Source organism: Achroia grisella, unplaced genomic scaffold (genome assembly GCF_030625045.1).
Source record: "Achroia grisella isolate CSIRO2021 unplaced genomic scaffold, CSIRO_AGI_Agris_v1 utg660, whole genome shotgun sequence".
Taxonomy (NCBI): domain Eukaryota; kingdom Metazoa; phylum Arthropoda; class Insecta; order Lepidoptera; family Pyralidae; genus Achroia; species Achroia grisella.
The window spans coordinates 1605067-1617135 of record NW_026712984.1 but is presented as its reverse complement, the minus strand read 5'-3'; the positions used below and the strand labels follow the sequence as shown (position 1 = coordinate 1617135).

The window sequence follows — 12069 nt, the reverse complement described above, 5'->3', positions numbered from 1 at the left end:
GCTATAAGGTCTAGATTGCCGTATTTGTTTATGTTTTAATAAATTATGATTTGCATTAAGATATTAATACATCTCGCCCATACGAGTGATCAATTAAATGATATCAGTGTTACTTTTGATTTCAGTAGAGGCTCACTATAAATTATTTTTTAGTGATCATATCGTAAATATTACGGGTAAGTACTTTAGTCCATTATGTTCCAACAATAACAGTAGCTATTAGTACCTTATTAAGGGAAAAGGTTGTATATTTTTGTAAAGAATAAACTCAAGAGTTTTTTATTTCTTGAGTTTATTCATTTCATTAGAATTAGATACACGTGATGTCCGTAGTGCTATTCAAGTATATACCTATTCATGGCACGTCCATTGTAACTTGGTCTACTACCCTCGCCTTTCTTGCGTCGCGTTCAGATAGCGTTGTGGTTGGGTATAGAACAGCTAAGGTCTTATGTCGGTCGTACTGTATAACCTACGCGTCTTTCGTTAATGTCCGCTTAGGTAGCCCGCGAGCGCGCTCCCAACGTAACAGTCGCCCTTTGTAGTCCCCTCTAGGGAGAGGCTGGCATGAAACGGGACTGATTGATTGGATGAGCACTTATGACGCGATGATTACCGTTTACCATTAGATAATAGTGCAGTGTGGGAGGTTTGTGATGTGCACTAATAACCCTACCACTAATACCCACCCACCCACGAATAACTGGCAATGTACTATGTCAGGTTGACCCCCACGCGGACCATTCCTCTCCTTATGGAAACCACCATAATAAATTCCTGCTCAATTTGTGACGATGGTCTAACTGACCTGATATCATGTTCATTTTGTTATACTCCAGTGATGTCCCGCCAGTGCGCCGCGCCGTTAGTAATCGGATGCAACATTCCTTTAATACCCATTAAAAAAAATAGTGCATCGCATAAATATGTTCGAGGAATCTCCATTACTAGATGCTGATCCGATTTTAAATTAATTTAAATGCCACATGACTGAGATACGGGTTCAAGTCCTGTTTTAAAACTTTAATTTTTGCAACACTTGTTTCAAACACATATCTAACTAGATTTCTCAAAATGAAGTATTTGGGTAGTTTATGTCAGGAAACAAACATAAGCCAAAGCGATAAAATTCAAAATAACAGTTTTGTTTAGAAACAGATTTAATAGTCAATAACAAGCCGTTAACAATTAAAATTAGTTGCTTCCTGACGATGTTTACAAGCACAGAAAAGACGTCATCGTCTCATTGAGAAAACTACACCACGTCACAGACTAAAATATTGTCTGTGGTTACTTTTTTTCACTTTAACAAATCACTTTTTTAACAACATTGACAACAAATCTGGCAATATAATGCCAGACAAACAGAATTAACAATAATAAAAAATAAAATTTATGTCTCTTAATACCAAATACTAAGGTACATAATTAAACAGCAGACTACCTTGGCATTGGAAAATACACGTTGTCAAGGTGTCAGCTTCCAGAAATAAATGTTACACGCTCTCCAGAAAATAGGAGAGTGTGCCAAGTTTCTTTGCCCTTTCGTTCAGTCAATACAAAATTATCTGGCTAGATGGTTAAACTAGGCCGTAGCTGTACATACGTTATGCTGGTGTTCGTATATTGAATAAAAAAAAAAATTAAAAATTGAATTATTTCGCGCCAATTTACCTGCACGTGTATTATTTTGTGGCAGTGTAATAACAGTGCATCATGGCCGACGAAAGTTATGAAGTGATTACAAGAATGGAAGATATCACAGAGCAAGACGATAAACATTTAGCTGGTGCGAAAAAAGAAATACGGAATGAATTAACTGTTATTATTCCCGAAAACCCGTTTCCAGAGATAGAAGTCGACGCTTACCCACCGCTAAAATTCTCATGGATCATTCCTAAAAAGTTGGCAGCAATGGCGTTCCCGAGGAACAAAGAGAACGTTCAATTTATTGTAAATCAGAGTATAACACATCTGGTAACACTGACCGCTGGTAAGAAACCACCCGTTGACGATGTTCCAAGGTTGAGGTGGACAGATATACCCATAGAAGAGTTTGAAACGCCTACTTTGGAACACATAAAGAAGTTTATTGACCTATGTAAGAGAGCAGACAAGAATGGCGAGGTATGACCAAATTTTTACTTATTGTATAAATGTTTGTTAGGCTGTAGATAAAAAATATAGTGAATATATCACATTTAAATGTTGCAAGTTTATAGAATGCCGTTTTTCCTGATTGATTTACTGACTAAAATATTTTTTCATACTTAATATTGCTTAAACAGGTTATTGATATAAACCGATATGCACCCATTGCGCCATATAGTCCAAAGTTAAGAATATCTGGTAATAAACAACTTATAGAAATATATACAAATTTAATGAATTACATAAATAGACAGAAAACACTGGAATTATAGAAACAATCATACTCATAAATACAAATGTTTGTATCGTGCTAGGAATCGAACCAGCGACCACCGTGCAAACAGCTAAACCACTGTTCATTAATTTTATCAGTTGTAACGGAGAATACATACTTTTAAAAACTGGGCCGTTAAACCATAAGAGATGCAATGTGCATGGATGCAAAGCTACTTTTTACCTCCCTTTTACTGGTAGTTTAGTGGTAGATATAGGACACCGCTTTACTTCCGATGGTCGCGGGTTCAATTCAACGGTGCAAACAATTCTATTGTTTGTATTGATCTGGGTGTTTTCTATGTATATTATGTATGTATTTAAAAAATGTATCTAAGCATTTATATCAATTGTCTAGTACCCACAACACAAGCTCTATTTAGCTTGGGACTAGATGGCGCTGTGTGAGTTGTCCGAACTTATATATTATAACTTATACTCCAGTAACAGTAAAAAAAACGTATCTTGGACAGGTAATAGGTGTCCACTGTAGACAAGGCCGCAGCCGGTCTGGTGTGATGCTGGCGTGCTACCTGGTACACTTCCACAGATTTCTACCTGACCAAGCTATGAATGTGATCAGGATGATACGAACAGGTAATAATCATACCCTTCCTACATTATACTCTAGAACTCGAGCCTCAAACAAAGGATACTGTTTCAGGTAATAAAAAATAACGGGACCATAATATGCAGAGTCGTAGATAAGACCTTTAGACAAGTCATCTAATATAATGAATTAAATAAATATAATAAAAATCCCAACTACGCAAAAAGTAAACTAAGCATGTAGGTAAAAAACAAGGAAAAGAAATTAAAATAAAAACTCGTAAATTTACTTAGTTTCTTCCTTAAGATTAAAATCAATCTTGATCACACTTTTACTTGATTGAATTATTTGAATTAGAAAGTCTTGTGTAAAGTACATTATTGTAAGGACAAGAAAATTTATTCGTAGTAAGAACTATATCGATACTTAACTATATTACACAATTGGGAACTATTACTACCCTGATAATTGTTGCTCAATTTTTTCCTTAAAATAGTTCTCGCGCTTAATACTTTTAAATATGTAATACATATTTAGAAGTATTACTACCGAAGAGTGCATATCCCAAACAGAAATAGATAACATTTGTATTTCGTCATTCAATCTATTTGCTAAGGCGAATGAATAACAAATTATGACGGCTGTTTCTGATGGTAATGTACTTATACACATTAGTCATATTTTATTTGACAGTCTCTTCGTAACAAGATATTTTTTAAATTATGTTGATGTATGAGAACTGTTTTCTAAGCACACATATAAAAGTCGAGGAATGTACATAGTTCGTCGTAATAATATGTAATATCATATATCTGGCTAGCTGTATATGATAAATTAATAATAATTCAAATCTATTTATTATATTATAAAATAAGATTATACTTCAGATAGCAAATAGTGTGAATACCTTGTTAAATTGAAATAAGAAAGCATATCCCGTATGGTCTAGTGGCTAGGATACCTGGCTTTCACCCAGGAGGCTCGGGTTCGATTCCCGGTACGGCAATAATTTTTTGGTACTTTTTGATAATTTTTGGCATTATTAGATTCCTCACAAAACTAAACAATATTTTGTTTTAATAAGTAATTTTAATAGTTCATTTATTATATGAAACATTACTTCTTATTACAAATTCAAAGTGGAAATTAATGGTTGAAATAGCGGGACAGAACGGAGGTTTATAATAACTAATAGTCACCTAATCACCTAGTGGTCGCAATTCGACCATAATTAATTTAACATCTAATAAAAATCATAAAGACATAATGTCTATTAAAGACAAACAATTTTAATATATTCTCAATTTGAGACACAGATCACAGATTTTAACAATAAACAAAAGTGTTCAATCGTGCGAGTGTCAAATACATGGTAATGCTTTTTTTATAGATTATGCATAATTAAAAAAAATACACGAATCTACACTTCTCTATATCACAAATTTATCTCAGTCCGCGCAGTTTGCATATACTAAACCAACAGACAACCAACCAACCAACAGACGAGCACGCTGAAGAACAAACCGCACTGTTTCTGGGAATAATTTGATTTGTTATCGGTGTTTTCATCACCCGAGAGATAGACAATTGATACAGAAGATTTTTTGGGTCGGCCAGATTTGAACTCACGCTGAATTCTAAAATGGGTAGTAAACCACTAATAGGCTATGACGCTCTCATAAGTATGATGTATAATTTTTTTAAGGAACTTAAGTATTATGCCACTACTACAATAAAGTTTTGTATTTTTCATGTAAAATGCTTACTTTTGCACTTATAACAGGTTTTTTTTATGGATGATAATGGAATGGAGCGTGCGCCTGTGCTAACGGTTTACGCTGGCGGAGCACCAGTGGAGGATGATAAGATGAACATGAGGTCAGGTCAGTTAGCCCATCGTGACAAATTCACCAGGAATTTATCACGATAGTTTCCAGGGGGAACCGCGTGGAGGTCAACCTGACATGGTACATTGCAATGGGGTCATGAGTCCACATTACTAAAAAATCACCTCCCGCCTTTATAACAGGTTCTCTGGACTTCCCCGAGCATGAAGAAGCAGTGGGCCGGTACTTCGAATACTTGACCGAAGACAATCCTCTTAAGTTCGGGGTAAGCGGTGATGTGATGGAAGAATTCATTGAAACGGCCAGGGAGACTACCAAGAAAGCATTGTGATCTGTTATCGTTGAATTAGTACCTAAATTATTATTAAAGTGAATTGATTTGTAAATTGTAAGTACCTGATATAAGAATTAAAATTAATTTTTATACAATATACCTATATCTCTTTTTATATATCTACATACAAGATCAAAATGACTCTCATTTTGAAAAGCAATTCAGATGTTCGACCTTACAAGGTAGACTTTATATTGCTAGCAATCGACCACTTATCTCCATCAACAAACGCCCTTATCCTTACATAGTATAATAGAATAGAATAGAAAATAATTTATTCAAATAAACTTAATTTAAGCCCTTTTGAATAGTCACAGTTATCATTCTTTTAATCTACCGCTCATTCGGAAGGCTGTCTAATCACAAGAACGAACAAGAAACTTGCGTATTGCTCTTTTAAATAATCATTGTAACTTTACATTTTCAATTCGAAACATGCGAATACAAACCACCAACTAGCACTAATTAGTCTGATTTTTAAGTACAAAATAGGATTAAAACAGTCGTAGTGATTAGAGCAGATCAGTCTCTACAAGCAGCACTCGTTCACGAGTATGACGTATGAGCAGCTGTCTGTTCGCTTATAACTTTAAATTATGCAACGGATTGTAATGCAAGTTTCAACAATAGATAGAGTGATTCAAGAGGAAGGTTTATATGTGCGTGAATCTAATTGTAATTCAATACGGTTTGTAAAACAGATGAATTAAAGCAGGCGGAGCGGAAAGGGGGGGGGGGGGTAGACAGTCTTCTTATGTAGCGTCATTCTTGAAAATAAACTTAACGACAATGCTAAGCTTTAACATTATAAATAGAGCATGTGCGTAGTTAACACGAGCAATAAATCTCCAGCGGAAATTAATTTAGTTACTAAAACTTGGCAAACAATATCTCTTCAATGAGAGAGAATATGTAATTTATACACATTACAATTTATATATTTAACAAAAAAAGAATAGTTACATTCATATATATTTCTTATAAAAAAATCTTGTGTTAGTGGTGGTTATATGTAGAACTGCTACGAAACGGTTCGACAAATTTTTATGAATTTATGGTGCATATTTGGTAGAGTCTGTCGTAGCCATTTTTTTTATACACGTAAGTAAGGGAGATCCCACAAGAAACAATTTAAATGGCAAAATAACGTTTGCCGAGTCAGCTGGATATTTCTTTTGTAATGTTTACTGAAGTCGAGATTCAAACCAACTAAAACTACTATGTATACGTTTATTATGAAAACGTGAATATATATTGTTTATTTGAGAGAATTTATAATAATATTTATTTAAATAACTATAGTAATAATAATAATATATAATAATATTATAAAGCTAAAGAATTTGTTTGTTTGAACGCGCTAATCTCAGGAACTACTGGTTTGGAATGGAAAAAATATTATTGTGTTGATTAGTCTATTTGTCGAAGAAGGCTTTAAACTATATAACATTTCGCTACGACCAATAGAAGCGAAGCACCAGTGAAAAATGTTGCAAAAACTTCGAAAACCACAGTGTTTTTGATAACCATGCCAACAAAGTGGCGGGCACAACTAGTAGATAATATTGTGAACATTATGATGTTTAAAAAGTCCTAAGTCCAAACTTGACAGACGGCAATAACTTTGTCAATAGAAACTGACTAACACCCTGATGGTGGTAATATCGATATCAAAGTATATACTAAACTTTAAACTACTATATTAAGATATACCCAGCGATGTTTGGCTATTTCAAATGTTGCATTCAGAACATAGTTGAGAGTTGACAGTGCCGACTCTAACTAAATTTATTTATTTTTAGTGTCTTCTGTAGGTCGAACTAAATCAAAGTGTAGAACAAGTCCTCATCAATTGAAATTGGCAGATGGAAACCAAGTCTAAATGTCAAACCGTGTCTGCCAAATGTTAGCCAACATATATTGGCTGGCATACATCCAACAAACAAAATGTCTGGTCCAAACAGAGTACTCAAAATAAATACAATACATACTACAATTTCTCTATGTTTCGGAAGTCATTACATACTTTCTTCAGCTTTATGCGTTGGTTTTGTGTAAGTGATAATTATAATTGAATTTCCGTTAAGGTGAGTTTGTGTCTTTATCAAGTATAATAATATTAATAAATTCGATTTCATTCTGAATTAAGTACAGTGAATCTTTAATATTATCCTTGATACATTTACTACTAATAAAATTGTTAGTATACCACGGATGAGTACCGTAGTCTCACCTATTTAAGTCGCCTATCAGAAGTAATTTGCTTTGTAAAGATGTGTTTTTGTTGAAGAGATAAAACTGTGAGTTTATAGAGGTATGACATCGTAGTCCTTCTGAATGGCACCTAATGAGATACCACGGATTAGGTAGACCGTCAATTTGATTGCGATTCCAATGAGTTAAAAAAAACCTGTACCTATGACATTTCAGCCTGTTCAGATAGATTCTGTTGAGAACTGGCACGAACCTCAACTTTTTTTAAATCTATCTATTAACATTCTATCATATAACTTCAGTTATATAACATTAGCTGTCTATATAATATTAAATTTAAATCTCGTAGGTACATGAACAATGAATGCACGTTTGTAATTACGAAATAGTTTAGTCCTAACGATATGAGACGAAATCGGAAATGTAACACCCAATCAATAACTTACTATATTACAGAACGTTCAATACAACAAATATATTAAAATACCAACACAATTCGAAATGACTACTGTACAAATAAGGCCCAATGTGAAATTGGCGAAATTGTTTTACAAATATGCAGAGGAACAAAAAGAAAGGACCGAGGCAAAGGAAACAAACAAAGCTGCTTCAGTTGAAGAGAAAGAATATGAATCATATCCCCCGTACAACTTTTCGTGGTTTGTTGAGAATAAAATAGCTGCTATGGGATGGCCGCAAACGGTCGCTAATTTGAACTACTTAGTGGACGCAGGTGTAAATCATTTGGTGACTCTATCACCAGAGAGAAGACCACCAATATTAGAATGTGAGAAGAAATTAAAATGGACAGAAATTAGAATAAAAGAGTTCGGCGCGCCGACATTGAAGCAGATATTGAAGTTTATTGAAATTTGCGAACGAGCGGCCATTAGAGGCGAGGTAAGAGAAATAATTTTTATGTCCCTAATTCGAATGGTAAACAAGCTTACGACCCACCTAATTGAAACTGGTAACAACGTATAATACATATCTAATCCTTACTAATATTATAAATGCGAAAGTAACTCTGTCTGTCTGTCTGTCTGTCTGTCTGTCTGTCTGTCTGTCTGTCTCGCTTTCACGCCAAAACTACTGAACTGATTTAAATGAAATTTGGTACCCATATAGTCTAGACGCCGAGGAAGGACATAGGCTACTTTTTAATGCGAAAAAAGGGTTGTAAGGGGTTGAAAATGGTAATGCAAGGTTATCTTTATGCGGTTGAATACACACTTATTATAATAATGGCTTAACTAAAAAATTAGATATTTTGGAAAGTCTACTTTATAATTGTGTTATTAAGTCTATTTTCAAAAATTTTTAATTTCTGAATTACACCAGTATTGTACTAAATATGAGACTTATTAACGCTCATATGTCATAAATAAACATATATTATGTCATTTGTATAAGCAGCGCGCATGCGTTGCGTTGCGCGCGCAACTGATTATTGTCAATCCGTTGTCTCCTTATGAATTTAAATGAATAAACGTTTGCTCTGCAATTTTATTTTATAAATACATAAATATAATCCTGGTATAGCCTATAACTGATGACCCTGCTCTTGGACAAGAGCGTAAGAACATATTATTAATATTTTTGAAGAATAAAACAACATATAATATTAAAAATGTTGTCAATACATATGAACAACATTTCCTTGGAAGAAACAACATCTACCGTTCCATCCGAGCTATTCAGGTTCGGAATACGCGTTTCTCCATTCTGGCCAGTAGAGTCAGAGATATGGTTCGCGCAAGTAGAGGGATAGTTTGCAATTTAGAATATCACATCTATTATTTTGATTTAACAAAATTTTATTATGTTATTGGCCAACTGGACCACCAATTTTCAAAAGAATTTAAAGAAATGTTTAAACTGTTTATTAAATATAAATAAATATGACATTTAAATTTGTAAATATCATATTGTCACCATTCAAGGGGTAAAATAAAATAGCAGATAAAAGTTTTTATGGAAATTCGTCATATTTGAAGCTAGAACGATGAAGCTTTTTTCTTACGCTTTTTTGGGTCAGTTTATTTAATAAATACCTTACTAATATTATGAAAGTGAAAGTGATTCTGTCTGTCTGTCTTAAAAGCCAAAACTTCTGAACTGATTTAAATGAAATTTAAAGTCTAGATCTTGAGATAGGACATAGGTTACTTTTTAATGCTAAAAAGGGTTATAAGAGACTGAAAGAGGAATTTTTTAAAAGTTTAAGCTTCAATTGTATTGATTAAATATAATTAACGAAAATGGGTTGTAAGGGGAAAGGTCAAAAGGGGAGTTAAAATGTTGTATGCATGTATTGTCATTTTTTAAAGCTAGAGCTGTTGAGAAAATATCAGTACCTACCGCCACAGGACTCGGCCATAAATGGTTACAGTATAGCGACATCTTATCATTGGTACATGATGACACTAATATAAGTAGCATTAAAAAAAACAAGAAAAAGGGTTATAAGGGGTTGAAAGGGGAGATGTAATGTATGTATGGTATGTATGGAAGGATCTTCATTTTAAAGATAGTAGTTTGAAACTTAGTTTTTGGCTGTTGATTAAATTGTATGGAATTATGTATGGAAATTTCATTTTTGAAGCTAGAACGATGAAACTTTTTTATTGGGTTAGATTATTAATATATATTTTTTATTATTTGCTCAAGGTCACTATTTTACGCGGACGAAGTCGCGGGTACATCTAGTATAATATAACATAACAATAAAAAGGTGAAATTAAATAGTTAAAACATATTAGGTACATGAAATCAGAATGAAAGTAAACCTGTGGGCGTAAAAGTCATCATAAATGTAGAATTACTAAGACTACAAGCCGAATTCAAGGCTAAAGTGACTTCCGAGACAAGGCACATCACTATGTCTCGGAAGTCACTTCAGCCCTGAATTCGGAACACGCTTAAATTGATGCATCTTCAATGGAAGTTAATCTGGAATGATATAAATGATGATGTTAGGAGCATCATATCGGATCCATCATCATCCATAAATTACGTCTCACATTAACAGGGTGTCGACATAGTAGCTATGACATAGTGTTGGCTTGCTGGTAATGAGGTCATAAATAATGTCACCAACATTTTCATTCCATGTTCATTTACAGGTAATAGGCGTGCACTGCCGTCATGGTCGCGGGCGCACCGGGACCATGCTGGCATGCTACCTCGTATATTTCCGCAATATGGCACCAGAGCGAGCTGTACTCACCGTCAGAGTGCAAAGACCTGGTGAGGTTTTGTTATGGATGTTAATGAAAGAGTGCACCCGCCTGCACTAATGTTATACTTACGTATAGGGCGAAAGTCGATACTAATTCTTATTACTAACACTTCCAAACTTTTTATATTTTTTGACGATGAAATGATACATGCTACGCAAATAGTATAGGCACGAGAAAATGACAGGTAGTGAATGAAGTCAATTCAGTTAGTGTTTAGTGGCGAATTCACCAGGAAATATCTAATAGTAATGGTTTCCAGGAGGACGGTGTGGAGATCTATTTAACGTGATACATTGTTATGGATGATATTACTATTCCCCATTAAGGAAACAAAATGGACGGAAGAAACAAAATATTAATACAAAAACTTGACTTCCATAAGAGACAAAAATGTTCTACATGAAAATTAACTTCTGATTTTCCTTTAATACCTGTATATAAACTGAGTACTTTTAGTCCTTCATTTGTTTCCTACATAGGTGTTTTACTAGATATACCAATTTTACATTACGAAATTCTAGGTTCCTGTGAAACCTACGAACAAGAAAAGATTGTTTGTCACTACCACGACTGCGTACGTGGCACCATAACAAAGCCCGACTATCGTTTAGTAGAGGACAAGCTTTATTTCGACTGTTCCATGAAACATATGTACGACGAAGATGAAGAATCACAAGATGGCGACGACGCAAAACAAGATGGCGGCAGCGACGTTAACTTACAAAGTAACGGCTTGGACAGAAAGGTCAAATCATTGGAGAAGAAAAAGACTAAAGCTATGGTTATTAATCATAAGATTTATTTTTAAGTTTTATACAAGATACAATTATATTCAAGAGTTACATAATAAGGTTTTAATCGTAAGAACTCATCAACTTAAAATTTTATATAACAACTTGACTTAAATTTAAGAACATAACATGTTTTATTTGCACATCTAATGCACAAAATGTTATTAATAAAAAAATTAGGGTTTCCCTTTATATATTAAATCATTTACAATTTCCTTAAAGTAAAGTAAGGTCCATTTGAAATAATACTACAAGTCTGAGCCACTATCCTACCAACTTACAACCCATTAAGATTGTATCTAATTTAAAATTACTGCGTTACTGCCATTAGTTACATTTTGACAGCTAACTTTTGGAGATTAAATAAGGTATGTATGTATGTGTAATATACATAGTTGTTTTTATGAATACAAACTTTTACAAGTATTAAATATCGCTAATACACTGTTAGGGTAAAACTTGCTAGACCTTATAATGGTATTAAACCGACTAACTACATAATAAAAACAATATTAAAGAAATAGCAAATAATATCCACTTCTAAGTTTTGTACGGCGCTTGGCGCATTACAAAAAAAATGCAAAATATATAACACTTAGTGGTGGCATTTGTTATTTACTTGCGCAAGTTTACACTTATACATGTAAAAGTATATTGGAAAGTACTT

The 12069-nt window shown here is 33.7% G+C and overlaps 2 protein-coding genes and 1 non-coding gene across 3 annotated transcripts; all 3 read left to right on the top strand.

Annotated features, from left to right (window-relative positions):
• The first annotated feature begins 1523 nt into the window (after positions 1-1523).
• LOC131849807 (dual specificity protein phosphatase 23-like) lies at positions 1524-5237 on the top strand. Its single transcript, XM_059199927.1, has 3 exons — positions 1524-2127; positions 2898-3021; positions 5004-5237. The coding sequence occupies exons 1-3, from the start codon at positions 1717-1719 to the stop codon at positions 5150-5152; spliced, it is 684 nt and encodes a 227-aa protein (XP_059055910.1). The 5' UTR covers positions 1524-1716; the 3' UTR covers positions 5153-5237.
• Trnae-uuc (transfer RNA glutamic acid (anticodon UUC)) lies at positions 3909-3980 on the top strand. The gene has a single exon. It is a non-coding gene; the product is annotated as a tRNA-Glu (tRNA).
• A 1764-nt stretch (positions 5238-7001) lies between the features above and the next one.
• On the top strand, positions 7002-11771 carry LOC131849605 (dual specificity protein phosphatase 23-like). The gene is made up of 4 exons (XM_059199711.1): positions 7002-7242; positions 7826-8269; positions 10495-10618; positions 11133-11771. The coding sequence occupies exons 2-4, from the start codon at positions 7871-7873 to the stop codon at positions 11417-11419; spliced, it is 810 nt and encodes a 269-aa protein (XP_059055694.1). The 5' UTR covers positions 7002-7242; positions 7826-7870; the 3' UTR covers positions 11420-11771.
• Positions 11772-12069: the final 298 nt, after the last annotated feature.